The 18,900-nt window shown below is 39.8% G+C and overlaps 1 protein-coding gene across 1 annotated transcript in view; it reads right to left on the reverse strand.

Moving 5' to 3' along the window:
* The window catches only part of trpm3 (transient receptor potential cation channel, subfamily M, member 3), a 130,853-nt gene that overhangs the window by 21,998 nt on the left and 89,955 nt on the right, over window positions 1–18,900 (reverse strand). Inside the window, exons 9-13 of the mRNA XM_035658207.1 lie at window positions 11,786–11,858; window positions 6,332–6,432; window positions 5,327–5,461; window positions 4,436–4,486; window positions 1,290–1,430 (exon numbers count right to left, since the gene is read on the reverse strand). Of these exons, the coding sequence (XP_035514100.1) occupies window positions 1,290–1,430; window positions 4,436–4,486; window positions 5,327–5,461; window positions 6,332–6,432; window positions 11,786–11,858 (501 nt within the window). The remainder of the gene's footprint in view (window positions 1–1,289; window positions 1,431–4,435; window positions 4,487–5,326; window positions 5,462–6,331; window positions 6,433–11,785; window positions 11,859–18,900) is intronic.

Here is an 18,900-nt window from a genome sequence, read left to right on the forward strand (position 1 = left end):
TCTCTCTCTCTCTCTCTCATTTTGCCTCTTTGCTTAGTCTCTGCCCTGTTCCTTTGCTTTCGCTTTATCTGCGTCTTTCCAGCTGCTTTGTTGCTGCCATGGCAGACATACAATGAGATAAACAGGCACATGGAGACTCACACACACACACTCACAAACAAACACACTCATACATACAAACAAAAAGGTGCACAATCAAGCAGAAATATGATGTTTAAGACCCAGCTGTGTGTACTTCTATTTTCATCACACCTGTGGCGGTGTGTGAGGTATTGAGGCAGAATGAGAGATTTAGAACAACAGATGAACATATACCATATAATGTGCAGTATGTGTGGTGTAAAACACACAAACACTATAGCACGATGTCAATGATCAGTTCCTCCACTTTGATTGAAGGTGTGCTAATCAGTGAGATGAGTTTCTGTAGCGGTTGGATGTGTGTATATCACTGGGGTTATGATGGCACATGATGAAGAGCCACTGCTATAGATGGATGATTTGTTGCATCAAGCTAATAATAGCTTGTGCTGTGCTGCCTCTCTACCTGAAGTGGAAATGAAGAATAACGGGAAGACAACTCTTATGTTTGACCTCTGCTGATGAACAGCACTTTGATTGTAGGAGATTATGATTTGTGTTAATTAGTGATGTGTGTTTTTAATGGATGTTCTTTTGGGCTGTCAGGCTGAGATATGTAGATTTATATTCCATCCTAGTGCTTCATTAGCTAGCAGTTGCACCTTGAAGACAAACCCACTGGTTGGGGCTGATAGATTAGCTAACCAAAATAGTTGTCAGTTGATTTCCATTTATTCCTAGATAAACTATTCCTGTCCTGCCAATTCAGTCATACATTTTACTCATATTTATAAAAGTTACTTTTCTAAGCAAAAGAAAGATCAGAATCCACTTGCTGTATAAAAAACAACATACAATACAGTATGTAGTTCACTAATTTCTGTCATCATTGCTCCAAACATCAAGTATCACACTTAATAAAGGCTCCTGTTCATTCAATCATGTTAAAACTAACATTTATATGTATGTGCTAATTTACTACTCGAATCAGCAAGGTGAAGTTTGCCCTTGAGTACAAAATTCCTAATTAACATTTTATTATAAAACATAATTCGCGCAAGTTATTCATTTTGCCCTTATCAGGGCTAATTTGATCATGAGGCTCATTTCACTGATATTGTTCCTTTGATTAATGACATTAAAAAATCCCAGACATTAGTGTGCATTAAGTGCTGGGATGTGAATGCGGGTAAGAATCCTTCACTCACCCTCTTGGGTCCAAAGAGGTTGTGGTATAGAGTTCTGAACCTCTTCCTGGTGTAGTTACACCGATATGCCCCGCCCATAAGATATTCAATGACCAGTCCAATGTCGATGAGGCTGATGCGGTAGTCCGGGGGCAGGTTTCCCTACAAAACCAGACAGTGTTAACACGCAACAACCCATGCCAAATGATTAATAATGGAGGGTAAACAAGAGGGAGAAAAAGAGTACAAAACAAATCACACAGTCATACACGCTCACTTCACAATATCCATATTAAACTGTTTTGGGCTATGAAAGAAAACGTGATTATCGGATTCACCTTGAAGTAGATCCAACTGAACCCTGGATATTCTTGCTTGGAAAGAACACACAATGTCAGTGAGTAAACGTCACGATAAGCAAGAGCAGGGGAAATGAGGAACTCCAAGGCAAGATCTCTCTTCCAGCCTCTTGATGATTTTTTTTATCTCAACCAGACTGTGGTTCGGTTTATGTTGTTGTATCTTGAATTCTTTAAAACCAGGTGGACTTTGGTTTGAATCTAGAAACCTGGAGATCCTCCAATCTTGTAATTGGTTGAACCAAAAATTGGTCACAGTTTCAGGTTTCAGATATTACTCCCAAGCCCTAAGGTACAACTTGTTCTCTTATTGAGGAGCAGGAAATGAGGAGAAAATGAAAACTCAGGTGCAAAATGATTCACAGAGAGAATATAATGTCTGAGGACAATTACAAAGGATGTAAAAAATTGATTGATTAGTCATAATTTGCATTTAGGGAAATAATGAGATTCTTCTCAGTGAGGTTCAATGTAGTCTTGAAGAGAGGAAAAGAAAAAGAAAGTGGTAATGTCTCATTAGCCTGGAAGAGAGGGGCAACCGCATGGAGAAACAGACAGACAGCTATTAACACTGGAGGGGAAAATCATTATTGAAATAAAAGTCCTTTCACGTGAGGACTATAACCATGTCAACACTTGCTGCTCCTCATCATGCCTTCAACACCCACCCAAGATCCTGCAGTCATTATCCTGACCCCTGCTGTTCCTTTGAGCTACACCAATTACCTCACATACCTCTACACCTCCCTTGATGCCATCTACACTCCTCTGCACTCAGGTGTGAGATCCTAAAATCCTTTCTGTCCTACTCATCCATAGCCTTCACATCCAGAGATTCAATTTCACTGGTGGTAAAGCCTGGCAAACCCTTGGAGGCCAACGGTTACACTTTGAAGTAGAGGGAGCCACAGATAGTGTTGCCAAAGCTTCACATCCTCATGCTACTGATATATATAGTTCAAATGCACTAGTCAGCGGTCAGCCGAGCCCTCTTTTAATTCCCTGTAGTGGTGAAGCTCAAGCTAATAACTGTTTGTTTACACCTTGTGTGAATACACTTTGAGAGCTTAGAGCACTAGAGGTTTTAATAGGGAAGATGCTCTACTCAAAATGTCTCTTTCCTGCCTGCACACATCAAAGCCCTGGCATTAACTCCAACTAGTTAAACAAATAGAAGTTTTTGTATCTGTGTTATTTTTTGGCAAACTTACGGAAGCTCACCAGATTATCACAGTGAGACAAAATTTAAATGTACGATGCAATATACACTCAAAAAAGTCAGTGTTTCTTAACCAAGTACTCATGTCTGAAAGCGCCAAGTTACATTTGGATTTTCTCCTAACCGTTCCTAAAATCTGAGATTCATGTGTATTGCTACCACCCTTGGGCCACAAAACTGCATTGTTCATTTACTCTGTAGGAAACCCAATTTCTGCTATGGCAGCTGTAGTTCAAAAGCCCATTTCAGTGGTTTTCTGTTTCATGACTCAGTTTTCACACAATTTAATGAATGGACCAGATTGAACCTGAGAGCAACCTCATACAGCTTCTAACAGCTGTAAGCACAACACCTGCATCTGAATCAGCCAGTTGCTGACAGTATGCCCAAACAATCTACAGAGAAGAATGAGAAATCAAGAAAACGGCGATGACATGGTGACTATACCCGAAGGAGAGCAGTTAAAACTAATTAGCACCATACTCTGATACGACGACATACACAAACACTCAGCTACACTATGGCAATTACACACAGCTCTACAAAAAGAAGATGGGGCTGTTATGCCATGCACTACAGTGTGTGTTTGTGAAATGTAAACTGTACATTCTCTCTGCACCAACTTAAGATCAGAGTTGTGTTTAAAGACAGAGAGGGGGTAAAGGAGGAGTGATTACAACATCAAGCCTCTTCAGCGACTCCCAGAGGAACATGCGGCATTACTGTAATCAGTAACACTTTAATTAATGAACACCTCTCAATGCTAATGTTGGTGTTGCTGACCTCTCCATCATCTCTCAACAGCGGGTTCACTCCTAATTGATGTGCAGACATGTGCTGACTGTAAAATTCTAGGTTGGTGTCTTTAATCGCAGTAATCATCAAGGTGCTATAGGAGATATGTTGCAAAAATAATGAACACTGCATAGTGCTGACATTTGTTGGCTTAAGTGCAGCCACAGCCTTTACTGAGAGATGATTCCAGCATTGCAACGTCTTAAACATGAAAATAACACAATCCTGATAAAAAATTATGTTTATTTCATGTAAGGAAATATGCAGTTTCACTAAAAAGAACCAGATGCTACTGCATATCAAAAACAACACACTTAAAAGTGTTGTTCATAATACAAAAAAGAAATTAAACAATTGTGGGCGTCTACTGAGTTCTTCCTTCTCAGCCTCACAGCAGTTCCACTGCGGCCCCAGTTTGATCAAACTCAAGTTCTGTGGATAAAGCAATGTTTAATACATGTAGTGTTTGTTTACAATGGTAGTGTGCCTGAGAGAAAGAACAGAGTAAATTGCTAAAAAGTCATGAGAGGGATGTGAGTCGTGCATAGCTCTACACAGCCACTGCAGCCCGCAACTCCAGCTGAAAGAGAAAAGCCGGCCTCTATTTGCAGTTAACAGCAACTAGGGCTACCAAAGATGTTGACACAAATTGATGCAAACAGATAGAAAAAAAAAAAAAGCAACTGAAACTCTATGTAGTCAAACATCTTCTTTAATGTACACATTCAAGCCAACATTCCCATACATGTGCCTGAACAGCCAGAGAGCTATGGGGACGGCAGTGATGCTCATACCTTTTTGACATCTCTGACAAGGTGGTACAGCGTGTTGGATGGTCCATGTCTCTGTTGGAAAAACAAACAAAACAAAACACAGAAGGATATTACTATCACTGACAGCATCTACAGTCCCTTAGGACGAAGCTGACCCTGCCTGCTATAATGTTCAGTACCAGCACCATGTTTATTGTGTTCAAATCCTAACTGCTATTTCACCAGTCCCTCCAGGATTTTACAGGCTTTTTTGGGGGATTGTTGCAACCTAAAATGTCTGATTTAATGGCAGCTTTTCTAACAAAATTGCAATCCATGTTGCAAAAATTTGTCATATAAAAATATATAAAAAATCAAAGCCAACTTGTTCCAGTAAGAATAAAATTGTGGTGTTGGAGTAACCTTTCCAAAAAGACAAAGGGATTATGAGGGTAAATGTTAGGCATCTGCATCTTCATAACTAGAAACAAAGAAGTGAGTCTGATGATGTATGGCTCAGCGTTTTGTGCAGGAAACTACAATGACTGGTCATCTTTGTGGAAAAGTTGCAATGATTGAACAAAATTGCTTTTTTGGTTGAATTTGCATTCATTGTTGTTGTTAACTTGTAAATATATATTTATGTGTCTGTTTTAATTGTGTTTCCTTGTTTCTAATGTGTTGTCTTATACTATCCACATAGTTTTGGGGGCTGCAACTTCCGTAGTGGCTCACGCTCTCTGCGGCGCATTGGCATTAAATGTGCTATGTAAATAAAGGGCTTGTTTGCTTGCTTGCGAATAAGCTTTTAATCAACATTTTACTTTGAAACTCATTATCGCAAATATTTGCCAATGGGGCTGCTCTCTGGTGTGTTGCAAATGAGATAATACAACATATATTTCCAATCCGTTTATGTGTATTTGTTATTACCGTGTTGTAGAGCTCTTCCAGTCTGGAAAGCGTGAGGAAACGGTGCATGCTGACTCCATTTTCAATCAGCAGCTTGACAAAGTCCACTCTGTCCAGAACTAAGGCATCCAGCATCGCCTGCTCTAGAGAACCGACCTAAGGCACATGACACGGAGAATACATATACTGACCATACCATACACAGCACACACTACATACTACAAACTATACAGAAGGCACTGCAGGGAAATAAATAAAGGTCAAGCACAATCAGTTACTAAAACTACAACAGCACTATTATGATAGGATTTCAAACGTAATATCTACTTGAATACTCATATGTTATATACCTTTTTCCACAGAACACACATAGAAAGAAAAGTGAGTTGAAATAACATGCTTAGACATTTTAGCACAGTATCAAATTATACAATTCCAGAACTGCAAGGAATGCATACTTTTCATTATGGTCACAGATAATTACAGCAGTCCTTAATTTATTATAATTATTATTGATCATTAACCATTTGTGTGTTGCTGAACTTTCACCTGTGATTAATCCTGAGCTGCCTTCTGCTTCAAATTGCCTTTTAAAGCGGACAGTATCCTTTCATCTGCCGTTTTCACTTTCTAACCACTTTTACAGAAAGATATTCTCTTCTCGTCTTCAGATGGTAGAACGGGTCGTCCATTGATACAGGGTTGCCAGTTCAACACTTCCTCACCACATTTAAAGCTGGTAGCTTGCTGCCATTGGTGTGTGAGTGTGTGCATGAATGGGTGAATAAGTAGCAAAAACCTTGTAAAGCACTTTGGATAAGCAGGGTAGGTAAGAGGTACGGTACCATGCTAGACTGAGGCACACTGCCAATACCTTCATGCTAAAAGACCTATTTAGGCAGTGCAGTATAGCATAATGTTAATATCAGTGAGAACACAAAAAGAACAAACAAGCCCTGTGAATACAATCAATATTTCCTGCAGTATGTATATTCTTGTTTGTGCAGTACTGTTTATGGTTCTTACAGGCCACTGCTGTCCGTAGATGAAGATTTGACTGCGGGCGATGTCCACTCTGTTCCACGCCAGAGCCAAACTCAGCTGGTCAGGAGCTGAAGCGTTGGCACCTGAGAGAGGATGCACACGCGTTGAGAGACAATGTCATATTACCGGACGGCAAGGTTTATTTAACGTTGAGATATATCACATAATAGTATGCTGTAGTTGTTAGATATAGTGATGTTGATAATAGTCTGTCTCTATTGCTTATTTTATATTCTCCTTATGTGCTTATAGTCTTATTTTCTGATAGTTTTGTTGTAGAAAATGTACAGGTTTATTTTTATCTTAACTTAGAGACATCTATGGAAAAATATATTTTTTGCTAAGTTATATAGGAGTATGGCCTGCTTTATTTTAAAAGTGTCCTGAGATAACTTTTGTTATGAATTGGTGCTATACAAATGAAACTGAATTGAAATTGGACAGTGAGCTCACACAAATAGGGTTATGGTGTATATCAATGTATACATACCATAACCTTACGGGGTCATATAGACAGGAATAATGACAGCACATTAGTGATTTAGGAGTTTAGGAGGCCTTTGGGTAGGTGCTGTTGCAGAACCTGTCTGTTCATGGTTCGAATAACTTTCAGTGTTTTAAAAGAAGGAAAGGAAGTTAAAAAAGACGGTTAGCAGAGAGAGAAGAAGCTCTGAGAATCCTGGGAGTCACTGACGCCCACTAATGATAGCCAGCCGCCTTTATTGAAGGTTGAGGGCATCATAGTGGGCTTAATCTAAATTCAGGCTTGGTGGATTGTGCTTCACTTTACAATGTGCCAGTTCTGCTCCTGCCTTGTTCTGTGTGTCGGTAGAGAAGAAGATTTCCACCCATTAAAGAATGACAGCTTGTTATTTGATGTATCACTTAATTTAACGCTCCACCTGATCCCTGCATAAAATGTAGAATGCAACCGTGTTCCTTTTATTTGCTGTGTCTGTGAACATCATTTACAGTGCTCTGGTCTTCTAGTAACATCAACATGACTGTAACATAATCAGCAGAAGAAGAAGAAGTACAGTACATACACACACGAGAAAAAAACTGAAAACAACAACTGATCAAAAAAGTGGAATTCTGGACAGATCTGATTTGTTTAATATAATACTGGATGAAGTAGAGGCAGGAAAAAAACATCTTGTTTACAAGATTCAAGGGCACACTGACAAATAAGGATAAAATAAAAGTATTGGATGACATTGCTGAAAAAAGGCCACTTCTCTCATCACTGTGATAGCTTTGCTGCGTGTCATTGCTGTTTGTTTAAGGACAGACTGGTGGGTGTAAATCAGCTGAGAGACTCACAATGCAGGGCTGGTTCCTTTGTTTGGTGTTTTTCTTTTGTTAATTTGTGATCTTCTTTGTGGTCCCGCTCAGAAGGTATTGACGTAACCATCTAGATTTTTACTCCTAAATATCAAAAGTGATTAGCCTCGTTGAGCCTGCAAGTGGTTTGGGAGGTTTAAGACCGGATCTGCAAACCCCTTACATTACCAGATAATCTGGGTCAAACATCAGTACCAACCAAGGTCCCAGACAAGATTGATCTCTGGTCTGAGCCCGGCCTTAGTTTATTATTTATTTTAATTTATTCACCCTGAAATGTAAAAAGATCTTTATGATGGATTTTAGGATTCATCTTAGTCTAAAGACACTTATGAAATGGGGCCTAGGCATGTATAGTAATACTTCTTACTCTAGGTATGAGTGAATATGTCTTAAATACTTAATATAATGGATAAAAACCTCAGACACAGAATAAAATGAAACAATCATCCTCTCCAACTGTACAATCCAAACCTTCACTGTAAAAGTGCTACAAAAAGCATTTGTAGCTGTTCAGTGTAGTGAAACACCTCAAACACCGTTGACTACTTAGATCTTACATAAAACCACCCCTTTAATAATTTACCTGTGCACTGAAGGGAGTTACCAAAAATGAGAAATATAAAGCAACATTTCACCTCTGCCTTTAGAGAAATCCGGTGTAATGTATAGTAATAATCCCTTGTGTTTAGACAAGACAGTGTATTTTTTTTATTAAGCACACCACTATCATCACTTTACATAGTGCTCTGCCCTCCTCAAAGGCCTGTGCAGCTTTGCTGGAGCTTAATGTTCAGACAGAGCCCTGCTAATAAGATGCAGAGCCTACTAATAAGAGCTTTAGTGGAGATATGTGTATATTAAAAGGCAGGGTGGCCTTGCTTTATGAAATGCCTGTGGTTTCACTCAGTCTGCCTGCAGGGGGGTTGAACTGCAGCCAGCTGACTTTATGGACCCAATCTTCAGTATATTGACTTCCTCAGACAGCAGACCATCAATTACTCCAAACTCCCCTCTGTTACACCATGTGTCTTTAGCTGCGGTTACGTTCCTGCTCTGTCTGTTCCCACTTCTATAAATCTCTCTCTCTTTCGCTCACACAGGCTCACACACTCTATCCTTTCATTCTGTTTTATTTCTTCATCTCTGTTCTCCCCTAACCTTGTATTCCTGACTGTGCTGCACGTTGTTGAGCTTCAGGCATGAACTTAGTTCTTCAGCAAAGGAGTCTAATCCAGTGTTTTAAAAAGCTCTCAGGCAGGATGTGACTGATTTCATTTTACACTAAAAGCCTAACACGTCTCATTCACTCAGCTGCAAAATGAGACTTGCATGATGATGACCCTCATGCTGTTTACCATAAAGCTTTTTTTGCCTCTCATTTTTCCCCCTCTCATCCTTTCACTTCTCTGATCCCCTTCCTTTTCATTTACCTTTTCCTATTTTGTCTTCTTTGACTGCAATTCCCTCCTTCACTCATTCATCTACATGCCATTCCTGTCACAATGTCAATTAAATGAATACAATAAGGGCAAAAAAGAAAACAGAAACGAAAGACAGGTTAACAGAAGTCAACAGAATAAACAAGTGAGACATGTATACATAAGGAAAGTAACAGAGCAAGAGATGAAGACAAAGATCAGGGAGTGATGAATTGGCCAAAGAAATCATTCATCTTGACTGCTATACATAAATTATGTAAAACACGTTTCTCTTTCGCTCACTCCCTCTCCAAACTCACTAGTTTTTCTCTCTGTGGAATGAAATATTTCTCTGAGGAACAATTCCTGCCATAGTCAATCATATGCTCTGAAACTCCCACAGGACTCACTTCCTCTTCGTACACATGCACGAGTGTGTACCTTTCTATGTTCACATGTATAGGTGTGTGTTGAAGGGAGTGCATGCGTGCAAACTCCACTGGGCCTTGTTAGCGTCGTATTCCTTGAAGAGGCAAGAGCAAACGTGATCAATAGAAGCTACTGAACAACCAATCGAAAGTATGGATCTATGAATCCTGTGTGTGTGTGTGTGTGTGTGTGTATGTGTGTGTAGAACACTGACGTGTGAAATAGGGCAGAGGGTGGGGAACAATGGTGGTTTAATTGCTATTTCTACACTTGACAAATATTAAATTTTTGTAACCCAATTTGGTCCAGTTCATTGCCTTTACTGTTAATTGCATAACAATTTGTTACAATGTAAAGATCTGCTGACCGTATATCTTACTGTGTAATGCCTTTGGTCTGTGCTGCTGGTACCATGCTGATTGATTATTGTATGTTATATTGTATATGTGGAGGGGGAAACCTAGATACATATGAGCCTTTAAATCACCACTAGCTTGTCTAAAGCTATTACTATGTCTGTGTATAGTTGCAGATTGCACTTAGAGCCAGTGTTCAGTTTGTCCTTTCTGGGATACTATAGAAACATAGTGGTTCAAAATGGTGGACTACATAGAAGGCGTCTGTAGATAAAAACGGTTCATCATGCTATGATAGAGAGTATATTACATTATGAAATCTCAGCTTGGTTTGGTAAAATATCAGTTAAGTTAAAATCACATATAAGCAGACTGTGCCAAACAAAGCAATGGAAGTGATCGGGGTTATGGAGCATCCCTCCATCTAAATGCTGTTTTAAAACACTATAGTTACAACTATTGCTGATGCCTCCATGGCCTGTATTCAGAATACAAACTGTTCCCAACAGGTAGACACTACAGGGTTCCAATTAAATATGGGAAAAGATACCTCAATAGGTATAAAAACTTTTTCATACCTCTATCAGTGACTCTCCTAAACTATGAGATAATGAGGGTGTGAAATGAGGGGCTGTGTTGCATGTATTTGAATGCACTTATGTCTGCACTTTATGTCTGTTACTGCACTATGATTGCATGTATTTAACATTTTTTTATGTTTATGTTTTATTGTTTTACTTAATGGCTTTTTATTTGTGTTCCTTGGTACATAGGCTCTTTTATTTATTTTACTTTATTTATCTTACTCTGCTATTTTGTAAATGAGATATCTACCTCAATGTATTTCCGAGTTCAAAAAAGGTTGAATGTTGCAGCCTTCATGTCCAAAACAAATTTCTCTATGGCTGTGGAATAATAGCACATAGTTGGCCGTATGTCCCTTTTAAAAGTGATTATTGACCTCAAAGGGAATTAATTCGATAAATGCAAATTAAATTGTAACATATACTTCAAAAGAGATTTGATTAAAAGACACAATACTACAGAATTCATTTGTGAATTTGTGACTGTACGTGTAGTACGTGTAATTATTTCTCTCTGGCGACACAGTTAATGAGCAGCTGTGTTCATGCTAATTAATTATACTGCAGGTGTTGTTATGATATCAGGGTTTTATTAGCATATAAATTAGCAAACCTGAACTCACTGCGAGTTTGTCTTAAACGGCTTTAATAGCTGATAGGCCACGACCTTCTCATATTTAAAGGAATAGTTCGTTTTGTGAAATACACAAGTTGGATGAGAAGTACAATAAATATGTAGCTAGAGCCTGCAGTCAGTTACCATAGCACAATAATCTGAGACAGAGGGAAACAGCTAGCCTGACCAAAGGTAACATTATCTACCAATCAGCACCTCTAAAGCTCACTAATTAAAAAGTTAGTGGACCAAGCCAGTGGCTAATATTATATTATATTGGACAGCAATAAGAGGACTCAGTAACTCGGTTTCTGCTAAAACTGTAAGAAAGAAATTGTTTGATAAGCTAATATAACGTCAAAACTCAATCCTGCAAGTTTGCTTTGGAGTCTTCCCGCCCTGCAGTGATCGCAAAAATCGCTTAATGGAGCTTTAAGAGAGAAAAATAAGCACAGATGTCTATGTTTTATTCCTGAGCTATGAAGTGCAAAAGTAAAAACATACTTGTGGGATATAAACATATACCTAAACTGGGGCAGTGAGAGGAATGCTTTCGGAAACGATATCATCCTCCTTTTATGTACAGAAACATCTGAATAACAACATCCCTGGGGTGCGACAGTGAAATGGAGGCCACTTACTGTACAGTCATGCTCCAGCACACACATATAAATGCACACACCCACCTTTGAGTAATGCAGTAAGGATGGCAAGGTCAATGTCCTGATGTCCCTCCGACCCCATCCGGAAAACTGTTATCTGAGAGAGAAAGAGAGAGAGAGAGAGAGAGAGAGACAGAGACAGAGAGAAAGACAGACAGCAGCAGAGAAAGAGTGAGAGACAGGTGCATTAATTCTACACATGGCAAATTGTTTGAATAGTTTACATCTATTGACTAAATGTATCAAGGCTTGTAGTATAAAAAAAATCAGTCATATACTGAGTTAGAATGCACTCATTTGCTGGATTAGGCTGCTTCTCTAAAAACACTGCGGCCGAGGTCTCAGAGGGGGAAGAAGAGGAGAGAAGAGGAGAGGAGAGAAGAGGAGAAGAGAGGTATTGCTCTGATCTAATGTACTGAATTTCCTCTCCAGACTCCTCTTCCATTCTCTCTTGTGCAGAGAACTCCACAAAAACTCTCACATGCAGCATGTTCACTGTAACAAGGGAACGAGGGGTTTCGCTTAGAAGGCAACAGAGGAGAATGAGAGTAAAAACATGACAAAGAGAGAGATCAGATGAATATGAACTAATGGTGCTTCCCATTACGAAGAACATTTTTCTTTTGCTGTGTCAAAAATTTTTTGGATTAGGATTTATGGAAAATATTTTACTCTAAGGCCAGTTTAGGTCTTCCTCTGTGTGGTCTGACATGTCTTTTAGCTGCATTTTTTATATCCTGTGTGAGATGAACTAGTGGTGCGATGAATGAGAGCCAAAGTCAGCTGAGTGGGAAATGGGGCAGCCTTTATGGATTATTTATTTTTTTGTCGAATATAGTGCATGCACACATTAACGTGTGGGTATACATGCTCATATGTGTGCATGTGTGAAGGGCACCTTGTGGGAGCCGTGTACGAGAGAATGCGTGTTCTGAATGCCTGACAAGCTATTCCCATAATCCTTCCATCCACCCATCTATCTCCTCCCACCTCCCTCTCCTCCCTGCAGCCCATCTCCCTTCCCATCTCCCCCTCTAAATGGCATCATTTCATGGAGCTCCTGGAATCTGCAGGCTTTGCTGCTGCAGCTTTCCCTTGGGCAATGCTGTAGGATAGCCCTCCCCTTTCTCTCTGTATCTCTCTCTACTTTCACACAATCTAAATGCAAAAAAGTAATTCACTTCACATTGATGATTTACAGTAGCTATTATGTTGGCTCATTCATCATTTGTATACCACATGCTGATGACATGTTGGCTCCTCCCTGAGAGAGAAATTGGGTGTGAGACATCATGTAAAGCCTGAGACCTGAGCCATGCATCGTAAATGCAATCACTAATAAGGGAAGTGTGTGTGTGTGTGTGTGACCGTTTCTATCTGCCTGGGTAATCAAAGGGCTTTCTCCAGGTGAAATAGGAGTACTATGGGATGTGAAGATATCGATTGAGGTCTTCATCAGCAGGGACACCAAAGACTCACTCGTGTAATGTGTGATTTCATGTGCTTGTCTGAGTTAAGTTATAGTGTGTGGTTGTGTGAGAATGTGTGTGTGTTTGAAAGGTGTGGCCAGTGGCTAGATTATTATTTCCTAGAATGCATCTTTGCCTTCACTCTAATAGATGTTAACAACACATTTCAGGAGCCATCTGTTTAACACACAAATGCAATACTATGATCTAACCAAATTTGTGTGTGTTTAAAATTGTGGTTTGTTTTGTGTGTGCTCTTACGTAGTGACTCTGAAAGGTCAAACTTAATGCATGCAACAAGATCTTGTTTTTTTTGTGAGAGAGAAAGGGTAAGGGCAGATGTGTATAATTTTTAGGGGTGTGCTCATGGGCAAGCCTAATTTCACCCAATCAGTGCAGATTCTTATTTTGGACAGTTCTTCATTACACCCTGTAGTTATCATTATAGCAGAATGGACACACACACACACACACACACTCACACACTTACACACATACATGGTTTGTGGAGTAAAGATGGATGACAGTGTGAAAGAGGAAAGATGATGATTACAGAAGATGTTTGCCATTGTTTCCTTTCCCTCCCTCCAGGCCTCTCCACCTGTACCTCCACTCCATTTGTTCTACCCATCATCTTTCTGACCACCCGCCCCACCCACAACCACTAATCTCACAATAACCTCCCACTGGCTTGCTCCTCTGCCTCCCCCTCTCATCCTTGTCCGCTTCCTCCCTATTTCTTCCTGCCTCTTCCTTTCCTCCAATCACACCCCCAAGGTGACCCTGTGGATATGCACTACCTGTTATAATAGAAGCTCTACAGTACAGAGGCTAAGCGACATAACCGCTATGACAACACAAGGTTGCTAATTTAATCTCAACAATCCCACAGAGAGTCATCAATAAGTGTGTGCAAAGGTAAACAGACAGCCCCCCCCCCAAATCTATTTTTGTACATCTTGTACTGGCAAAGGTGCTCTCAAGTACTTACTGTGAGCAAAAATGTAGTCTTTTTTTTAACTCATGGCATAAAATCAGCCATCTGTTATGCGTTGTATTTTTGATGTGTGGATGATAGCTGTGCGTGGTTAATGTTGTAGTTTAAAATATCTTAAATTCTGAAAGCATTTTTGACCTTTCTCTGCCTCTACACTGACAGTCATCACCTCAGGGGTCAACATGCAAGAGACAGGGCACTCCATCTCTCTGTTGACAAGAAAAGAGGATAGAGGAAAAGAGCGGGAACGATAAGGAGAGGGAGACAAGCGGAGGCAGGGATTTGGAGGACAGACGAAAGACAGCAGGAAAGAGGAAGCATGTGCAAAGCAAAGGAAGACAGGAGAGAGATTTTGTGTCGACAAATAGAAGACAGATATAAGATATGACAAAAAAGGAGGCAGTGCAATGTTTCCCAGTGTGACTGTCAGAGGATTCCCATATCTACAGAGATGCTAAGCTACATGCTTAGAGGATCAGAAATTTGCTCTTCACGCTGCAGTGAGCCAAGCTGATTGGAAAACATTCATCTTCATTTAACAGGCAAAGACCCTGCTGATGCTACTACATGGACATGCACGTACATACAAGACACATGGCAGACATCACAGCACATACATATGAGAATACACACACACACACACACACACGCAGTCCATGGAGCCTTTCAAAGCATCTAGTTCAATTAGGCTGCGGAGAAATAAGCAATAGAATAATAACAAAGTAGGGAAATAGGTAAAATAAAATAAAAATAAAAGTTGTTCTATTCATGAAAGTTTAAACTGATAAACTTCCCTGCTGATAATAAACCCAGGTTTTGTCTCTCTTCCAGTATATGTATCTGTTTGATAACTCTCTACTGCACCTCAGTTTTACATTTGCTCTCCACCCAAACCACATTAGCTTTCCCTTCTTACTTCCTGTCTCATTTCCTCCCACCCTCCACCACACTCCCTCCATCTGTCCCTCACCCTCTCCCTCTCTCTCATGGTCCATTTAAGTCGTTGTTTTGCTCTTCTCATATTCCTCCCACTCGTTCTTAGTCTATCTCTTGTCAGGGAGGTGGAGGGAAATTGCGGATTGGTGGTTCCTCCTCAATATTTAATCCGAATTAAACATATAAGGACTATTCTACACTCAATTATTCATATCAAGCTGGGAGATACTAGGACAGTCATATTGAATCCCCCCTCACAGAGCATGGAACTCAGAGAGAGGCACTTCTCTTTTGATTAGACCGAGAATTGCATTCACAAATTTTTAGCAAAAAAAGAGCTACGTGACAACAGGCCTTAAGATTATTTGAAGGCACTGGTTCTCACGCAGCCTGAAGTCTTTTCATTGTGCTTGTTTGACATTCATATGAATGTTCCACCTTTTGCGTAGAAGGATAAAAGAAACTAGATAAGTGATGCGCATATATGATATAAGATAATTACCCTTATCATCCACACAAATTGATATAAATGTGGCCTATGCTTTCTTTTACCATTCCCTTTCATTACACTCATCACACTCACATTATCTATATACTTTACATCTGTTACCCTTTAGTAAAACCCAAGAGCTACCACATTATTCATTGCTTAGCTTCACAATTATTTCCACTCCCTCCTCCTTGGAACCTAATAGTCTATCATCTATCAGAACATATTTTTTTCACAGGGAGATGAGCCAGCACATTCCTAAATTAGACCAAATTAAAGCATAAAGCAGATAATCGGGGCTACTGTTTGTAGCTGCAAAAAGCACTTCTCAGATTTATAATTTACTACCTAACCAACTTCACAGTCATATATTAATGATAAAATTCATCATGTGGCATCTTGAAATGAGAATTTTAGTGAAAAACAACTATGAGGCCTGTTCCACTTGGTAAAACAAAGATAAAAACATAAAACAGAGGTACACACGTTTATTGCCACATGATATAAAGCATGAACAACCTGAGAATGATAAACAAAGGAGAGGTAACAGGGAAATAACTGAAGCACAAAATGCCAACATGAATAAACCAACATGCTGAAAATAAGGAAAAAGCAAGACACAGGCTTTCTTTAGTCTTCCTCCTTCTCTTCACTTGCCCTCTTAAGCAGACACACACACACACTCCCTCTCTCTTACATTTTCCCAGCCAGTCACCTTTAGTCTTTCTCCTTTCCTCCTACTCTTTAGTTTTCCTGCTGCAGAGCGAGAAAAATGAAAGCAGCACAGGTATCCTGGCACACAGACAAACATAGACTTTCATCATCTCTCTTTCACATACACTTCCCCCCTTTCAGGTGGCTGCACTGACCCAGGTTGAACCCGCATTTGCTGCCAGTGTGAGTTAACATAACAGTTTTGCGACCCTGCTCTTAACCTAAGTGTTAACATGGATTTGACACTACTTGGCTTTGGTAAACAAGGGTAAACACAAGTGTCTATAATTGCTTTTGGATTGTGGTACAGGCACTATATAACTAATATATGTTTGCTGCATTCCTACAGTAAGTATTAGCCGCAACATCTAGACTTCCCAAGTGTTAGTTACACTCATGTCATCTGTAGAAATATTTAAACATGATTTTAGAAAGAGTGTATTAATATTTCAAAAGGTGACGAAATAAATAAAAGTAATTAACCAATTCCCTTGCAATGCCAGTCAGGTTTAATCTCTAGTGTAAATACTGCAGCCAAAAAAGATCAGTATTCCTGTGAAGCCAGCTTCTGTCAGCACAGGTAGGCCTATAAGTGCCCACCACAGTATCACCATGTACATAGTAGTTAGCTTACACGATCAACAGTCTGTTCACCATGTAGGACAATGTTTTGACCTTCTTGTGTAAGAGGGGATAACAAAACAAATTTAGAAAATGTGTTCCTACCAGACCCCACCAAGGAACCTACTGTAGTAGGCCTCACGAGCGGACCCAGCGCACACAACACTCGCTATCCCCAAAATTGTCCTACAGCATTTGAATATTTGAGGTTTAGACAGTAGTTTAGTCTGATCAGGGATCAAATGAGAACCAGTGAGTGAGAGCCAAAACAACATTTATCACCAGAGGTCCAAAACAGGATTTCTGGAGGACTCCCAATCTTCTTACTAATCTTACTGACATGCCATACTTATACAAAAACAGTTAACCACACAGGGAAATGTGTTTGGTCCACTTTTTTAGGGTCTTGTGCCGAGCAACAAGAAGTGTGTTTTGGGCTTTGCATAGGACAATGGGAACACTCTGCCAATTTTTTTTTCACTTTCTCCCTTGCAGTTACTCCCCTCCATTCTCACACACATACACACTCCAGTCCGTGGCTGATCGTGATCAAGAGGGAACCCCTGTGATACCTACCAGCCTGATAAAGAGGAGACAGTCAGTACAGAGGTGCCACATCTATCTTTCTCTTTCTCCAACAACCATAATCAACTTTGGCTTTTTGAGATTCTCTGCATGGTGCAATGGAAGACTTACTGTAAAATGAATAGAATACTTATCAGAAAGTATATTATCAAAGTTTTATGTCACTGGTAAATGGCATTGTTTGGGTTATAAGCCACAGGTGGCTATTTCTTTTCACATTCATACATGTTACATGAAGTACAGCATCCTGGATATAAAGACCTATCCCACTGTTGCTCCAGCACTCTGCTATCTGTGATCATACAGATTAATTAGACAAGGCACGATAAAGAGCATTTTATTCCTTTGGCAGTGAATGAATTATCAGAAAAAAATATCTAATTGAACTGTAAAATGCAGAAATATTACTGCAAAGTTGAAACAGGGTTGTGGACATTCAGTGCTCAGTTTCAGTATGGCAATGGTAATAGTTTTGTAACTTCAGAGAAAGGCAGCATGTGATTATCTGGCCTCTACAGCTGCTCCTGCTGAATGATTTACACCCCATTGTTGTGCTCTGGTATTGTGTTCAGAAGATCCATCAATGTAAGCATCAGTCAGCCACTGGAAGCCCACTGAGGATGCAATCAATCCACTTTCATGCTGGACAACCATGACCAGTGCTGGGCTGCCTGCAAAATATTACATGCACTCTGTGTGTGCATATTGTGTGTGTGTGCTTATGATTTTTTGTGTGTTACAATTATCATAATTAAAACACCTAATAAAATGATTAGCATATAGCATTTTTACAGTGGATACACTGTGGACGATACATGGTAATTTCAAACATCCCAGCCGCCAAGTTTCAAGATCCTAAACTGGATTCTAAGTCAGCACTTTTACTTCAGAGTTGGGCGAATATAAGGCTTGGGTGTGTATGTGTGTATGTATGCTACTAATTACCAATATATTAGCCAAATGCCACTGGCAGTCAGCAGTACCAACATTAACTCATCTGGCAAATATTCCCTTCCCTTACAAAATACATTGTACACTATGTTCAAAGTGAGTTGAGGCGAGAGCAACCAAGTAGTAAATAAGTTTCTATTGCTGCAAAACTAAGATACAGAGAAAGCTGCTGGCTGTTTGTTTGCAGCACAGAGGATGTGTTACACTGTTATCTTTTGAATGAGTGTAAGTAAGCTGTGTGTGGGTGTTTGCATGTGCACTATGGTAAATGGACTGTACTGTAATTATAAAGTGCCTTTCTAGTCTTTCGACCACTCAAAGCGCTGTACACTACATGCCACACTCACCCATCCGCACACATTCATACACTTATGGC

This window comes from Morone saxatilis, unplaced genomic scaffold (assembly GCF_004916995.1).
Source record: "Morone saxatilis isolate NCDOM2014 unplaced genomic scaffold, NCSU_SB_2.0 Contig16, whole genome shotgun sequence".
Taxonomy (NCBI): Eukaryota; Metazoa; Chordata; class Actinopteri; family Moronidae; genus Morone; species Morone saxatilis.